Genomic DNA, 15,932 nt, shown 5'->3' with positions numbered 1-15,932 from the left:
AACAGTGCGCCTGTCGAAGCCTGGCGATCCGGACCATGCAAAACGAAGGCCGATCCGCATGCAACAGAGGGGTTATTAGACATCCAAACGTCTACAGCCACCTGCAGCTCTCTGGCTTTTATCTCACAAACCCTTTACCCATCATCAGCAACAACAACAAAAAAAAAACATTTCCCCTGAGCCACTGCACATTTCCACATGATGAAAGGAGATGCAGCCGTTGCAATTTCATCCATGGGGATTATATTATGATCCTATTTGTGACCAGTTCCCCACCTCTATGGATAGCACTGCTCACAGATGGATGCAGTTTAAATGCATTCCCATTAGCTGTAGAGTTGAATTGTGGAATAAAAAGCTTGTGGGATTACTAAAATATACACATGAGATGGAATGTTTGATTAATGAACTTCCTAAATAATTGAGTCCTCAATCACCTTCCAAAACTCATCCAAGGAAGGAAAACTGGTGAATTGGTTCCAAGTGATTGGTGACAAACGCTCAGTCATGTGGGGAGCAAAGGCCGGGCTGCTGAAGACGTTCATGCTGACAGAACACTGTCCAAGCACAAAAAGCATCTTCTTTTTTGTGGACCACGGAGTAATAGGAATCAAGGGGCACCCTGGTTTGAAGAAAGTTAAATCAATGTATTCCCTGAAATACTCTTTGGACCCACCAAAATGTTAAGATGACCAACCATGGACCCATGGAGATAGAAGTTGACAAAGACCAATTCAAGCAACAAAGAGAATAAACAGCAGTGTTCAAAGATCGCGGCATGACTCTCACTGGACAATGACATCAAGTATAATCAACTAAAATCTCCAACACCACTCCACTGGCTAAAAAACATTTATTTGTTTAATGCACATGCTTGTATTTTTGGAAGGTTAATTTTGAATTAATTACTGAGTATTTTAGTGACTTTTTTTTTTTATTGACATCAACATTTTTAACATGCATGTAAAACAAAATACCCTTTTCAATCATATCCACAATCAGAACCATGGACAGCTCATCTATTTTTCTGTCACTATATTACAGTAACACAGTAACCCCACTTAAATGGGTGTGTGTCACTATTCTCAATAGTCTCAATAGATTTTTGCCATTTAATTCTATAATAGAACAATTTATTGCAATTCTGATATTACAATTATATATTTTAACACTCACTGTCCCAGAGTCTGTAATGAGTCTCAAATTAATACTAACACAATGTGTTAGTCAATTAATGTGAAAAAAATTGCACTACTGGGGAATGCAAAATTAAAAACTTTCCTCCTCTTTCATTTAATAACTTACCTTCATAACCCTCTTTTTTTACAGAATGTTGTTCTTTTAACTTTTTTTTTTTTTTGGGCGAGGGCATGCACCTTACTGAGGTCACATGTAGAGTGCACGATCACACCTAATTTAAATTCCCCTCCCTGCTTGGACACTCTTGTATGTGCTCTGCTTTCCCAGCGATCCCAGGATTCATTTAATTCCCATAAGTGCTCCACAGGAAGATGAGACATGACAGGAGATGGGGTCTACCTTTGGCTGTGATGGCAGGCTGCTCCCCCAGCAGCAGTTTTAGTCTCTTGGCATGAATCTTGCCCTGGTAATGGGACTGCGCCACTACAGCTGAGGTGAAGGACATGTTGCAGAGAGTACAACACTTGTTCTTGTCAACGTCTCCCTCTTCGCTGCCCTGTAAGTGGACAGGAAAACAGGTCAGATTAGATCTTTAGTTACCGTGGCTGGACCTGAGAGTTGATATAGATTTACAAGCAGCATAATTACATCCTGCCAAGTAGACGAGGAAGGCCAGTTGCCAAAGGACTGATTAAGTGACTTGCTAGCTGGGACTACGTTTCGCATGGCACCAAATGTTCCAGTTACTGTTGCAGTGGTGGGTCTAGCAATATGCAGAGCAAACATGTTTTAATGAATGCATTTCACAAGAACAATTCAAACATATTTGAAGACAAAATTGTACCCGATGTCAGTACTCACTTATAGTACAACCATAATACTAATAATAATATTTAGAATATTTTTTTTAATGCTTATTTGACTGGTTTCCAAAAAGCCCCAGTTTTTCCACTTGGTCCCTGCCTTTTTAACAGTGCAGTGGGAAACACAGACCTGAAGGACAATCTGATGAAGGAAAAAAAAAGTTTTAAAAACTGTACGTGCACCATTCCTTCTGTCAGAGTTAAAATTTGTAACTTTTATTCTTTGAACATCCAATGACAAACAAGTCAAAGAGAAGACTGAACTGCAATAGTGAAGCACGCTCCTTAACTCTTGGGGGTCACAGACTGGCAGTGCCGGAGGGCAGATGTACCGTAAGCGCATCAGCAAGCACATTTTCCACAGTTCCAGACAATGAAATCAATGCTCTGCTTGTTAGATTCCTCATTTTGTTCCTGGTGGGATGCAAATGTGGTCCATTTACCAGTTAATGCACAATGTTAAAAAAAAAAAAAAAAAAAAAGAAGCCACCTCTCACCGGCTGCGCAGGCCTCACCCGGAGCCTCCATCTGTGCAGCTACAATAAAATGCACCGCCCTGAGGACCAACACTGACTGTGCGGAAACTCGCCTGCTCAGATTGATGTGGTTGTTGCCCGCGGGGCCGCGTGACTAAACACTGCCGAGGCCGGCCAATACATTCACCTTGAGAGATGGGCATAGCTGAAGAAAAACTACTATAAATTCACTGTTTAGACCTATTTTGGACGTTTTTACTGACTTGTTTTATATACAGATGGATGACGCATTGACAAAACAACTATCATAAAGTAGGCATGGAAATAACACAGAATACTATGCAGTCATGTAAATCAAAATTGAAATAGTCCTCAAGTTACAATGCTACACGTGATGGCGATTCACAAAAGAACAAAGTTATTCTCAATCATCAGCGCAATGCTTTACAATGTTTACAAAAAGGTGGGGTATTATTATGAATGATCAATTACTGGGATGAGCTCTATAAATAAGCTTTGCAGAATATGCAACACACAAAGAAATGATTTATAAGAATAAAATGACAATTGACTGCGCCATTACATTATGCCTGCAGACCATTACACATAATCTGAGTGCAGGAACCATTTAAATAGTCTTTGTTTCATAGTCACTTCATATTTATTAAGAAGCAAGAACCTGCACAACTGTGGCTTTTGTAACATGAGAACATTGTCAAGGGGTTTTACCTCTAGTCCTGTGGAGATGAATCAAGAAAATTTTACCACATGCTGTAAGATAAGATAAGATTCTTTATTAGTCCCACAAGTGGGAAATGTACATTGTCACTGCAGGAAGTCAACAGTACACGATAAGAGCAGCAAGAAACAATAGCATAGACACTGTTGACTGTATAATATATAAGTTCACTGTACAAATAAGCAAATAAATAGTCCTAGAATAGCAAAATAAAACAGTGAGTGTGAGTTGTACAAATAAAAAATGTCAGTATATACATAAAATATATATTTGTAAGATTTTACATATGTACAAAGTGGGTAGATATACGCATATTGCATTTAAGAGAAGTGGAGATGGTGTACTGGATCTGTATGTTTCTGTGGTCAGCTCCCCAGTAGACCACACCATAAAAGATGGCTGAGGCCACCACAGAGTCATAAAAGGTCTTCAAGAGTGGGCCCTTCACCCCAAAAGACCTGAGCCTTCACAGCAGGATCTCGCAACAGACTGCTCTGTCATTTCTTGTAGAGGGCTTCAGAGTTGTGAGTCGAGTCTGTGGGGCTCCCGTACTGCAGAACACCCTGTCCGACACACAGCCCTGAGTCCTCACATACTGTGGGTCGTTTGGTGAGGTAGTCCAGGATCTCACAATGCTCGCAGCAGTCTCGAGGTGAGAGTGGAAACGATGTAGGAGGTGAATGATGTCATCATCCACTCCAGTGCCAGGCTGGTAGGCAAACTGAAGTGATGAGCTCACCAGGGGCCGAAACTGAGCCAGGACCAGCAGCTCCAGGGTCTTCATCAGGTGGGAGTTAAAGCCACCGCCCTGTAGCTGCTGAGGTCCTTAAGTTATGTAGTCTTTTGCACTGGTAGCACACAAGAGGTTTTCCAGAGCTCAGTTTGAAAATGTGCTCCATCACTGCACACGGGACCTGATGACCCTTGAGCTGATGCCATCTGGACCTGCTGCCTTTTTTACTTTTATCCTCCTCAGATCCCTCCTGACCTAGATGGTTGAGACAGACAGGCTGGAGCTGTGTGCTGGATGCGTACTGGAAGTTGTGTTTGGGGGTGGGGAGCAGTGAGCAGTGCGTCTTGATGAGGTGTGAAGTGGCTGAGCTGACTGAGGTGGAACAGCATTGGGTGGGGGTGTCTGGAGCCGATGTTGAAGACTGCATTCTGGATTAATCAAACCTGTTAAAGAAGTGATTCAGTTCATTTGCCCACCTCACGTCCCCCACCGGCAGAGAGTTCTGATCTTTGAGGCCTGAGATGGTTCTAAGTCCTCTCCATACTGCACTCACGTTGCTGTACTGAAGCTGGTTCTCCAACCTCTGCTTTTAGCTGTCTTTTTTCCCTCCCCGATCAGTCCTTTCAGCTCCCTTCAGCACCCTTAAACCTCCAGATTTGAAGGCCCTCCTCTTCTGCTTGAGGACTGCTTTTATTTCTGGGGTAATCCAGGGTTTGTTATTGGAGAAGCACCGCATAGTCCTGGTGGGTACGGTGTTAAAAAGAGTCTGTAGTCTACTGACTACAGAGTGGAGAGTCACAGGCTGCCTCCACGCTGGCTGAGGGGGGGGGGGGCATACGCTGTTATCACGATAACATGCGAGAAGGTAGTATGGACACATGCTAATGACTATAAGCTAACAACTGTCGTATTTAACAGTGAATTTATGCATATATCAGTGTCGTTTGCTATTGTGCTTTTTCAAATAAATATGAAAGTATATTCAGCAAATGGAATTAAATAATGTTCAAACTAAGTCATGTTGACTCATAATGTCACCTTTCTTTAGCTTTAGCACATTTAAACACTGTTGAACAAAATCTGCATCTGCACAACACAGCCACAGTTTTTCAATTGCTGTGCTGCACCAGCCAGACTGTGTGACCCACTGGCAAAGCTGGTAGCACAAGTGTGACCAGCGGAAAAGCCAAGGCCTTTGAATTTCATTATTAACTCTACTGTACTTATAGTTTGCATATAAGCAAATGCAAGGATCCGATTGAGATTGCATATTAAATTAATTGGATTGGTAGCTGAAATAAAAAAAAAGCTGATAATTTGGGAGCCATTCAGTGAATTCATCGGACATTCGGTGAAAGTGTGATCTTCACACTTGTTACGATTTAAACCTTTTTAAGTGAAGCTATTTTATTGCAACAAAGTTATGTTGAATTTCTGCTGTTCGTATCTAGAATGAATGCATTTTCATCTTTGTTACATTAAGCCTGTGAAGCAACGGCAAAAGAACTGACACAATGCCTGATATGACAGGAAGCGTGTTATAATGTCATTGTCATGCTTAAAACATACAGACAGAAAAAAACCTCACTTTCCCATGTGGCTCTGCAGTGTAATCCGTCTCACTACGGAGCAGAACCAATGGAATTCTTAATGCCAATGTGATCTCCTCCCTTCCGTGTGGGCCTGAAGAAAATTAACATCTCATGCTGCTGCCTGAGCTGCAAGCCAAGTGAGAGAGAGAGAGAGAGAGAGAGAGAGACTGACCCACACGGCACAGCAAGAGGAAAAGCTTGCCTGCACTCGCGGCACAAGCCACCCCCCCCAACGACCTTGCCCCGTCCTTCAGCGCCACTGTGCATGAGCTCCACACCGTCACACACTACCTTAACAGCAGCACCTCCACCGGCTCACAGAGGAGCCCGTAAATACTAATGATGTGTGGGGAAGGTTTCTTTAAACTGTAATTACGATGAAATTAAACTCAGCGAACAAGTGGGCGCTTTCCTGAAGGAACCGAGAAGCGCACAGATCCTGATGTTAATTAATACCACTGGAACGAGAGGGAATAATTACCTACTTCCACTGGGAGGAGGGGAAGGGGATTAAAATACTGGGTCAGGTAGTCTCTGGCTGTTTTGATGAGAAGTTGAACCTGCCTACAACAAGTGCAGAGGGTGACAAAAAAAATTTTTCTCTGTGACATTTTTGTTTTGTTTTGTTGAGCATTATGGAAATATGGTTGATAGCAAGTATACTCAGGAGTAAAGTTATGGCTGATAATCTGTATAAATCGCATGTCGGGGGAACTATTGAATCTAAATGGCTCATAATGTAGCTAAAATACTCCACTACCGCACAGCCCTTCACCAGCGTGTTGCAACGAGTTCAGCAGAAGGTCTTCCCCTGCACGATCACGTGATCTGTGATAAAATAATCTCTCTGATTCACAAGCGGCACTAAACTCGTGTGGCTCACAGCACCTGGCTGCACACATACATTTTCCCAGCTGTTTTCATCTCGCCCCTGTTTGATCGTGAGGCGTTGCTTATTGTTGAAATTTTATTTCCACTCAGTTGAGGTAGCAGAGCCACGAGAAACTATCTTGACTTTGGCGTCTAGTGTCATGGAGCTCCTGAATCTCCACTAAATGTGTTCTATAGAATCATTATACATTGCTCAAAAAATAAGTGGAACACCAAAGTAAGACATCTTAGATCTGAATGAATCAAATTTCTTATTAAATACTTTGTTCTTTACGTAGTTGAATGTGATAACAAAATCAGACAAAAATTAATCAATGAAAAGCAAATTAATCAACCCATGGAGGTCTGGATTTGGAGTCAGACTCAAAATTAAAGCAGAAAAACACACTACAGACCGATCCAGCTTTGATGTAATGTCGTAAAAACAAGTCAGTAGTGTGTGTGACCTTCACGTGCCCGTATGACCTCCCTACAATGCCTGGGCATGTTCCTGAAGAGGTGGCGTATGGTTTCCTGAGGGATCTCCTCCCAGACCTGCACTAAATCAATTGCCAGCTCCTGGATAGTCTTAGGTTTCTGTTGGTGGATGGTGCGAGACATGAAGTCTGAAATGTGCTCAATTGGATTCAGGTCTGAGGTCTAGCATGGTCTTGCATTAGGAGGAACCGAGGCCACCAGCATATGGTCTCACAAGGATTCTGAGGATCTCATCTCAGTACCTAATGGCAGTCAGACTACCTCTGGTGAGCACATGGATGGCTGTGCAGCCCCCCCAAGTAATACCCCACACCATTCCTGACCCTCTGCAAAACCGGTCATGCTGGGGAAGGTTGAAAGCAGCGGAACGTTCTCCATGGCATCTCCAGACTCTTCATGTCTGTCACATGCTCAGTGTGAACCTGCTGTCACCTGTCAATCTTTGTGTTCTTTGGCAAATGCCAAACGTGCTGCACGACATTGGGAAATAAGCACAACCCCCACCTTTGGGCGTCGGGCCCTCATACCACCCATATGGTAATTGAGAAGTCTTCTGTGGTCACCACCCGTAGAACCACGCCTTTATTGTCTTGCTAATTACCTATAATTTTCACCTGTTGCCTATTCCATTTGCACAACAGCATGTGAAATTGATTGTCAATTGTTGATTGTTGCTTCCTATGTTGACAGTGTGATTGACTTGGAGTTACATTGTGTTGTTTAAGTGTTCTTCTCTTCCTTTCAGACGACAGAATGAGTTTTCAGGATTTCCTGGGGAGACTGAGGGCGGAGTTTGATCAGCCAGAGCCTAGGCCAGGGATCAAACTCTGCCCCACCACTACACCCAGTGCCAGTCAGGATCCTGTGCAAGAAGGCCCAGCACTGGTGGGTGGCGAGAAGGTCATGTATCCGGGGATCCTGGCTGTTCCCCCCGAGGAGGTCCCGGAGAGCCCAGAGAGGGAGCCAGATGACCCTCTGTTCTGTCTGTCTCTGTCTGTGTGTGTGTGCGTGGCTTATGTGTCCGTATGTCACCCCCACTTCCCCTCTTTATGTCTACCAGATGACAACCTAGCAGCGGAGCCGAACCCCAGAGACGGGGTTCCTGACCTGGCTGTGCTGGTCCAGGATGAGGTGGATGGGCCCCTAGACACCCCTAAGTCCAGCCGGGGGGGTGCTCTCCCAAATAATTTTTTGGGGGGCGCAGTTTGCTTTGGGGGCTCCTCCTGAGGGGAGGGTAGATGAGGAAGCGACAAAGCTGGGTCCTCCGGTAGCCGGTACGGAGGGTGGGCCAGGCATGGGTCTGGGTTTCGTCTCCAGAGGGACGGTGTGTCATAGAGCCCCCTGGTAGGCATGAGGTCCCAGCTGGGACAGGCAGGAAGAGGGACACTAAAGGGGCTAGGCAGATGGTCTGGCAAAAGCCCCCACCTTGGCACCAGGTACGTGCAGTGAAAGGGGCTGCATGTTCCCAGGAGGCATTAGCCAGGGGTGCCTTGAACGGTCGCCGTGGGGAGAGAAGCTGGCCGCTCTGCCAGCAGGGACGTATAGCGAGAGGGACTCCATGATCCCAGAAGGCACCTGACAGGGGTGCTGTGAACGCTTGGTGGAGGTTCCGGGACCGCCTCCCTGCGTGGTGCAGAGAGGGAAGCTGTCCGCTCTGCCAGCGGGGACTTGGAGTGAAAGGGGCTGCATGATCCCAGAAGACACCAGAAAGGGGTCCCATGTATGCTTGCCGGAGGCTCCGGGTCCACCTCCCTGCGTGGGGCTGGGAACGACTCAAGAGGCGTCAAAGGGGACGTGCGGAGACAGGGCCCGCACAAACTCGGAAGGGACGGCCGCCATGTGGGTCCGGGGCTGGCATGCGGGGCCACGCCAGGGAGCCAGCCTGATGGAACGGGGCCGCCATGCGGGACCACACCGGGGAGCCAGCCTGAGGGACCGGGGCCACCATGCGCATGCGGGACCACGTCAGGGAGCCAGCCGGAGGGACTGGGGCCGCCATGTGCATGCGGCCTCCACTGATGGTACTGCTGGGGCTCCAAGGGGGCGGGGGGGGGACCTGTGCCCCATCAAGACAGGAGATAAAGAGGCCATGATTCTGCCCCTCTGCAGCGATGGCATTTTGGTGAACTTGACCCAGTTTGTGAACCCTGACAACTGTTCTGTTGTGTATAGTTTGAGTTCTGGCAATCGGCACATGCCTGTGGGCTAGTTTTGGTTTTTCCCTATTTGCAGTGTTTACAGCCATCAAGCCTGGTTTTGTTTCAGTTCCTTTATTTTATAAATAAAATCCCTTTACCAGAATGTCCCGTCTCTGCGCTTCCCTCCCCCATCAGCTCGCCGTCGTGACAGAAAACCTGGTGGCAGGGAAGTTTCATGGATTTTTTTGGGTTTTAAATAAAATCCTGTATTTAATTTTGTACTTCAAACTTTAACTCAAATTGCATAAGTTTAAATGTGATAGAACTTGAACCATCTAGTAAATGTGTACTCATGATGCCAAATTAATATAAATGCTCAACCGAGACTCAGTTGCAACCTCAATGTAAACAGTATTTCAATTATAATAGTAATAAAATTAATAATAGATAATAATTTTTGCATTGAGCGAACTGGTCACTATCAATTTCAAATTTTATTTTTAAAGTTTGCCCTTTAGGTCAGTTCACAGACTGGATACACAGTGAACCAAAGCAAGCAGAGAAATATAGAACTAGGAGCCTCTACAGACTTGAGAGTGAGGGGCCTAATAAGGGAGAAAACTAATGAGAATAGTCTGGTCAGCAAATTGAAATTGTTCAGAAGAAAACTAAAAATTTTGCATAAAGCACAAAGCACCACTTTTAAAATCTGAACAATTAAAACCTCTAAACTAAGACTCTAAGACTCTTTAAACTAAGAACCCTTTGATTTAATTGTAGCATTCAGTCTTCTGCATGCTATCAATTAAACAAACTCTGATTACTCCCAAATAAAGTCCAGTTATCCTTGTAGGATTTTCTGGACATTAACTCACTTGCCAGCTATAGCTGGGAGAAGGGTTATTAATATAGAGAGAAAATATAGAGGCTGCCAAGAGACCTACAGCAACATTGAAGGAGCAAGTACTGATTGTGTAACACATGTGACAACATCTCCCATATTCTCCATATGTCTGGACAATACATGGTGTGGAAATATATGTTGCAACAGGACTCAGGTCATCCTAAATTTATTTATTCAAAAGCTTTTTATGAATTAAAAAAATCATTTATTCAAAATGAGAAAATATCTATTTTGTCTTGCACAGACCTGCAATGAAAATTCAGCGAATGAGAGACTAAAGAATGAGCCTTATATGCTGGGGAGACAATAGAACAAGAAACACCTGACAAGGATGATCAGACATCCCTATTTGGACAGAAATAGAAAGCCCATTTATGCCTTTTCAGGAGTGGTGGAGCACAACCAAACACTGACAGAGCCCCTCCCCCAAGGCATGACTCCTGGACAGAATGGGATCAGCCAAATTGTAGATGCAGCGAGAACTGGGGCAACTCAGCAACAGTGACAATAATGTCATTGGGATCACGCTTTAGCATTCAGAATCAGTGACTGCAGTCATCCAGTGCCAGTGTCAATGGTATCAGGAAGTCTCCCTTTCAGGTATTACTTTCTAGTATTGCTTTATAAGCATCAAATTCACTGACTTTAAAGGAGTTGCTCTGTGCATACCATACTGCATCACAAGCACTTCTTGTGTGTGTGTGTGTGTGTGTGTGTCTGTGTGTGTGTACTTTTTTTGTAGAATACATCTGATAAACACAAAAATACCAGCATATATAATGTTGAATGTCAGAATCATGAGGTTGTTTTTCTGTGTAAACTATCACTTATTGTAGGGAAGGATGACATTTACTATGAGTGACCATGTAAGTAAGCTCTGGATTTACTCGTTCGGCTTCATAAAGGGATTGTGGAAAAGCCTTTATGCATGACTCACTGGTATTCGCTTTAGTAAACTGCAGCATTTTCCCCACCATGATCTGGAATCCAAGAACTGCCAGTATTATTTCTGTCTACATACAGCAGAATGACTTTCTAGCATTTTTCCTCCTTTTGCTTTCATCCTCTTCTCACATCTGGTGTGCAAAAACAGTGTGAATGCCCACAGTATGAAATGCCTACCTCAGACGGAAAAGTGGGCAATCTGCTGTATTTCACCAAAGGAGAAGTCACGGCATCCCATCATACGCCTGTCACTTTGTTTTCAGTCATTGCTGCTGGCTACACCTGTGTCGTTCAGTGTCAGGGTGCTGTGTTGGTGTGCTCGCCTCACGCTTTTGCAGATCACCAGACCGTGCAAATGAAAGCAGACAGATCCCCCCTCTGCACACGCTCACACGCATACAATGCACTCAGAAACTCGTGTCCACTTACACAGTGACCTCAAACGTTATTTCAGGATTCGACTGGCATAGTGTGCTCTGCTGGTTTCCGGACTCCAACAAACAAACTGGGGGACAGCGTCTTGAGTTTCAGGACCCAAAGGAACACCTAGCAATCCATGTCGCCGGCCTTACAGTATCCAAAATAGCTGACAGACGGAATCAGAGGTCCTTGTCGGAGCAATCAGCACTCTGATCACCATCTGATTAGCGGCGCAAAACAGCCCCACGATAACACAGGCCGAGATGAAGCTGTAATTTACTGCTGATGTCAGGGTGGAGATAACGGGCGACAGTGCAGAGATTGCTCCCAGGATCCCAGTGGTAATGACCGTGGCGAGAAAAAGACCAGCGTTCAACAATACAGCGACAAACTCAGAAAACTATTATTCTGTAAATCCCAAATAAAGGAGACATCTTTGTTCAGGAAGGTATTGAGATTGATGCTTATCATCATTTAACAATATTTTCACATATAAATAAATGTGCATCAACTGCCAAATGCATTTAATGTAAGAAAAATAGCTGATTGTGTTTTGCAATTATTTGATTATTAACTTGGCACATAAGATGAGGCTTTTTTGACCACTGAGACATCGCTAAATCTAATCTCCATGCAAGGTCAAAATCCCTCTGCTCTGGCCGGTGATAAAAAATACTACCACTGTCACTTCGCTGAATGGGGACGCAGAACCATGGATAGTTATGTTGACATATTCATGAATAAAAAACACATCTGTCTGCATACTGCAGCCTTGTTTACTCACACTATGATTTATGATTAAAACAAAGTTGCAATATGAATGTCAAGTTTAAATTTAAATGTGAATGTTATTCTGATGACCTGGTGGGATACAAAGATGCATAATGAGTACAATGAAGTTGAAAGCATGTGATGTTTTGGTGATGTAATATCAAACTAGATTAAATATAAAAATCAAGCATCCTCACAACAGCACTTAATAAGTAAATAGTTGCAAATTTTTACAAGATTATTTGATAGATGATGACCCATGAGAGTCTTTCCAGGCTGCAGCAGTGCTGGGGTGAAACAGATATAAATAGTAGGGCGTGATGATTAATTAGTATCTACTCAGGAAAAGCATTTCACTCTTTTTCCGCACTGAAAAGAGCTGTGCCTCGCACAATAACGCATCCAGGATACGTCTCGCTTGGAGAGGCAGTGCTGAGAGCGCTTCACAGCAGATGGGGCAGAGCCTCTCCCCGTACCTGCGCCTCATTCTCCCCGCAATTATTCATACCATTACTGGTGGCGGGGCCGTTCACCCAAAAACGTGTTAAACTCGAGCATATGCAATGCAAATAGGAAAAAAGTAAAAAAGAAGAGGACATCTGAGCATCTTGGATTAGTTCACACAGCTCTGAAAATGTCGTGGTGGGGTGAGGTTAGAATAATGTAAAATGTTATGCCCGCTCCTTACTCCAAGACTGTGTATATGCCTCAACAGTGTATATGCTGGACCGGTACCACAAATCAATCCACAATTCTCAATTTGATTTTGCATTAAATATTATTTTTGGTTCACAAAACACATTCCCTAAAAACATACCATTGGATCCAGATCCAAAATTCTAGCCTAGAGTGGTTGGCCTATATATATATTTTTACCTTACATCTCTTCAATAAAAGCAGTTTTCTCCAGTGAAAACAAGTGGGGTATGTGCATGAATATGAGAAGACTTGCTGCAGAGCTGCTTCAGCAGAACAGTCATAGTAGTACAGTTATAGGTCAAGGTTGATCAATGGATGGATGGATGGATAAATAGACAAACAACCACAAAAACCCCAAGTACGGCCTGTACTAATAGAGTATGCATAGATCCGCAAATCCCAGATTTACAGCAGTTAGATCCATATGGTTCAGATTGTGGTTCAAACAACTCCACCTAGCCATAACTTTTTTATTTTTTTTATTTTAATGCTCAGCCAGTAGAGACCCTCGTCTCAGTAAACGCAGTGAGAGTGGCATGAAAAAGTAAGAGGTTGAGCATTAAAGACAGGACCCCTCTGTCACACGTAACGCCTGCTGAAAGAGGGAACATATGGCCTGGTACCACCAGCGTGGCGTGGCCATAAATCACATGCTTTCCGCGGATATTACGCTACCCAAGCCTTGGCAGGATTCAGTCGTAAAACGTGCTTAACGGAGGACGGTTTCTCACTGACAGACAGGGATCTCCAATGCAAACTGATGTAGGATTTTCACAGGGTGTGGACGCCTCGGGACTCGGGGCTGAGTGGCGCTGCCCAACAAAACCGGGGTTGATTTAAGCAACGCTAATTAAATACAAGTTAAGCTCAGATGGGATATTCAATCAGCACCAAAGTCATCCCCAGTCACTAATTGTGCCCGCCCTTAATTGCTTTTGCATTGAATTGTAGCACAAGCAGCCTGAAGGGGGGGAGCGGGGGGGGGGCTTTGTTTTCGAGAGTCCGCCGGGGACTATGTACCTATTAGGCAGCAATGCAGACAGCTGATTTGTGCTAAACAGATGGACAGGGCCATGATCTCCGCTGCAGATGTGATTCACTTTATTCTCCCCGGATGACAGCTTGTTAGGCTGGTGCTGCAGAATTACAGACAGTGACATTTGCCAGCAGCCGAGCGGCGGCGGAGGCCAGAGCCGGGTCGCAGAGCCAAAACCACGTCGAGCGCACACATCTAGAGAGGCGAACTAATTTCATATCGGATGAGCCAGTGCTCGACCAAACAGGGATTTCTGTATGCCATTGCTCCCGGCCATGGCCCGCAGCGGTGCACTACACCAAAGTAACCCGAACAGAATACCTGCTCCAACATCCAAATGACCAAAGCATTCATTAGCAGTGAGAAAAGGTGTTATGTTTCATTCTTTGATATCTTTTTTGGGGGATTATATATTTGGAGATTTAGTTGAATAAGCCTTGGTTGATTTGTTTTTTTTTTATGGCCATGAAATGTGTGTGTGTGTGCACCATGGGGTGGGTTTGCGTCCATCCTGGGTGGGTCTCCACCCTGTGCCCAGTGTCCCAGCATGTAGCCACCCCCCTAACAGGACTAAGGACACTAAATAAGTGAGTGATGCATTAACACGTTTACTTCATTCAATTTTGTTTAATTTCAAATTTGCCGTTGTTTTTGTAATTATATCTCCTACAGTAATGCTGAATCATGAACCCGGTGTCATGAAACATTTACATGCTTATGCCTCCATCCAGCACGAGTGTCACTGAATAGTTAATTAATGCAAATCTCATGATATGATCTCATCCCAACTCATAGCCTACAGTGAATGAGGGAATGCTCCCTCATCGTTTGTCATTTCTGTATTTTCAGGCATGTCACACCAAACGAGAAGCCCTTGGAATCCTCCAAAAGTAGCAGGAGACCGTTGCTGACCGTATGGTCTACTGCCATAGCTCCCCTCGTCTGGACACATGAATGAAAACCAAATGACTTCCTAACAAATGAGGGAACATAAAAGAATGGGGTTCACGCCTCCCAAAGGAATAACCAGGACATGTTTAATATGGGCTTTTCCATGAATGTGTCACTTGTCGTGCCCAACACCTCTCATAGGTCCAAACAAGATCTTTTAGTCTCACCGACACTCAATCTAACACATGAAATGGTGACCATTCAATGCACTGGCTGTCCAACAAGAGGAATTCCATCATCCCTTGTGAAGGTTTACACCCAAATAAATCATAAATAAATAATGTTCAACTCACACGTCTGATTTGTCCCCTACTTCACAAAAAATGTTTTTTTTGTTTAGCTGCCCAGTAGATCGCAGTTGTCCCATCAGACTAGTATCTGCTGTCATCAGCAGACACGTGTCGTGTTGTGTCTGCCGGTGATGAACACTAATCACACACATCAGGGTGAAGCCGGGAGCACACAGCCAGAACCAGGGAGTCCTTTCTCCCTGTGGGCCGCGTCGGCAGAGACTTTATCCGGCTTCACCACGGAGCTGCTGATTGGTGGATGACGTCCTGTGGATTAATTACTGCCGAGGCTCTGGGACCCTTGATGATTTGCTCGACGTGACACTCGGCCCCTTCACTTTCTCTCAACATCTAAGAGACTGGCCTTCGCATGTGGATGTATGTGGATGTACGTCCATATGCTGCTTCCTACACACTTGAAGTGGGCCGATGTACTCTGACCTCAGTATTCTGTGGCACAAAGTAAAAGTGTGAAAGTATATTTTAATATCAGCTCACAAGTACATTTGCCAAATATATTCTCTTTTTTGTTATTCCACATTATCTATTTATTTATTTTGACAGACGCATTCAAATTTGACCCTTTTACTGATGGACAAAGTTCAAGAAAGTGAAAGTGATAAACATTGTGCATTTAACCCACCATCCTTAGTAACTTGCCTAGTAACTTGCCCAAGGGGACCTCAACGGCACATTGGCGGTTCAGGATTTGAACCTTCTAATTACGGGTCCACTTCCATACCCACCAGGCCACCACTGCACCATGGGGTGGTTACCTCAGCATGAGCTGGAAGCAGGGCCACCCATGGCGAGATGATTGCAGGTCAGGTCAGGAGCTGTGCTTTAGTAATGGAGCATCTGTTCCCA

General features: G+C 44.4%; 1 protein-coding gene and 1 long non-coding RNA gene across 4 annotated transcripts in view; one reads left to right on the top strand and one right to left on the bottom strand.

Annotated features, from left to right (window-relative positions):
* The window catches only part of zmat4a (zinc finger, matrin-type 4a), an 80,768-nt gene that overhangs the window by 34,608 nt on the left and 30,228 nt on the right, over positions 1–15,932 (bottom strand). For all 3 annotated transcript variants that reach the window (XM_028997309.1, XM_028997308.1, XM_028997311.1), the window contains exon 4: positions 1,540–1,696. In XM_028997309.1, the coding sequence (XP_028853142.1) occupies positions 1,540–1,696 (157 nt within the window). The remainder of the gene's footprint in view (positions 1–1,539; positions 1,697–15,932) is intronic.
* On the top strand, positions 10,418–15,069 carry LOC114800164 (uncharacterized). The gene is made up of 2 exons (XR_003751339.1): positions 10,418–10,553; positions 14,674–15,069. It is a non-coding gene; the product is annotated as an uncharacterized LOC114800164 (long non-coding RNA).

The sequence above is a fragment of the Denticeps clupeoides genome, chromosome 11, assembly GCF_900700375.1.
Source record: "Denticeps clupeoides chromosome 11, fDenClu1.1, whole genome shotgun sequence".
In the NCBI taxonomy this organism is placed as follows: Eukaryota; Metazoa; Chordata; class Actinopteri; order Clupeiformes; family Denticipitidae; genus Denticeps; species Denticeps clupeoides.
The sequence above is the reverse complement of the archived record's forward strand: the minus strand, read 5'-3'. Positions and strand labels throughout refer to the sequence as shown.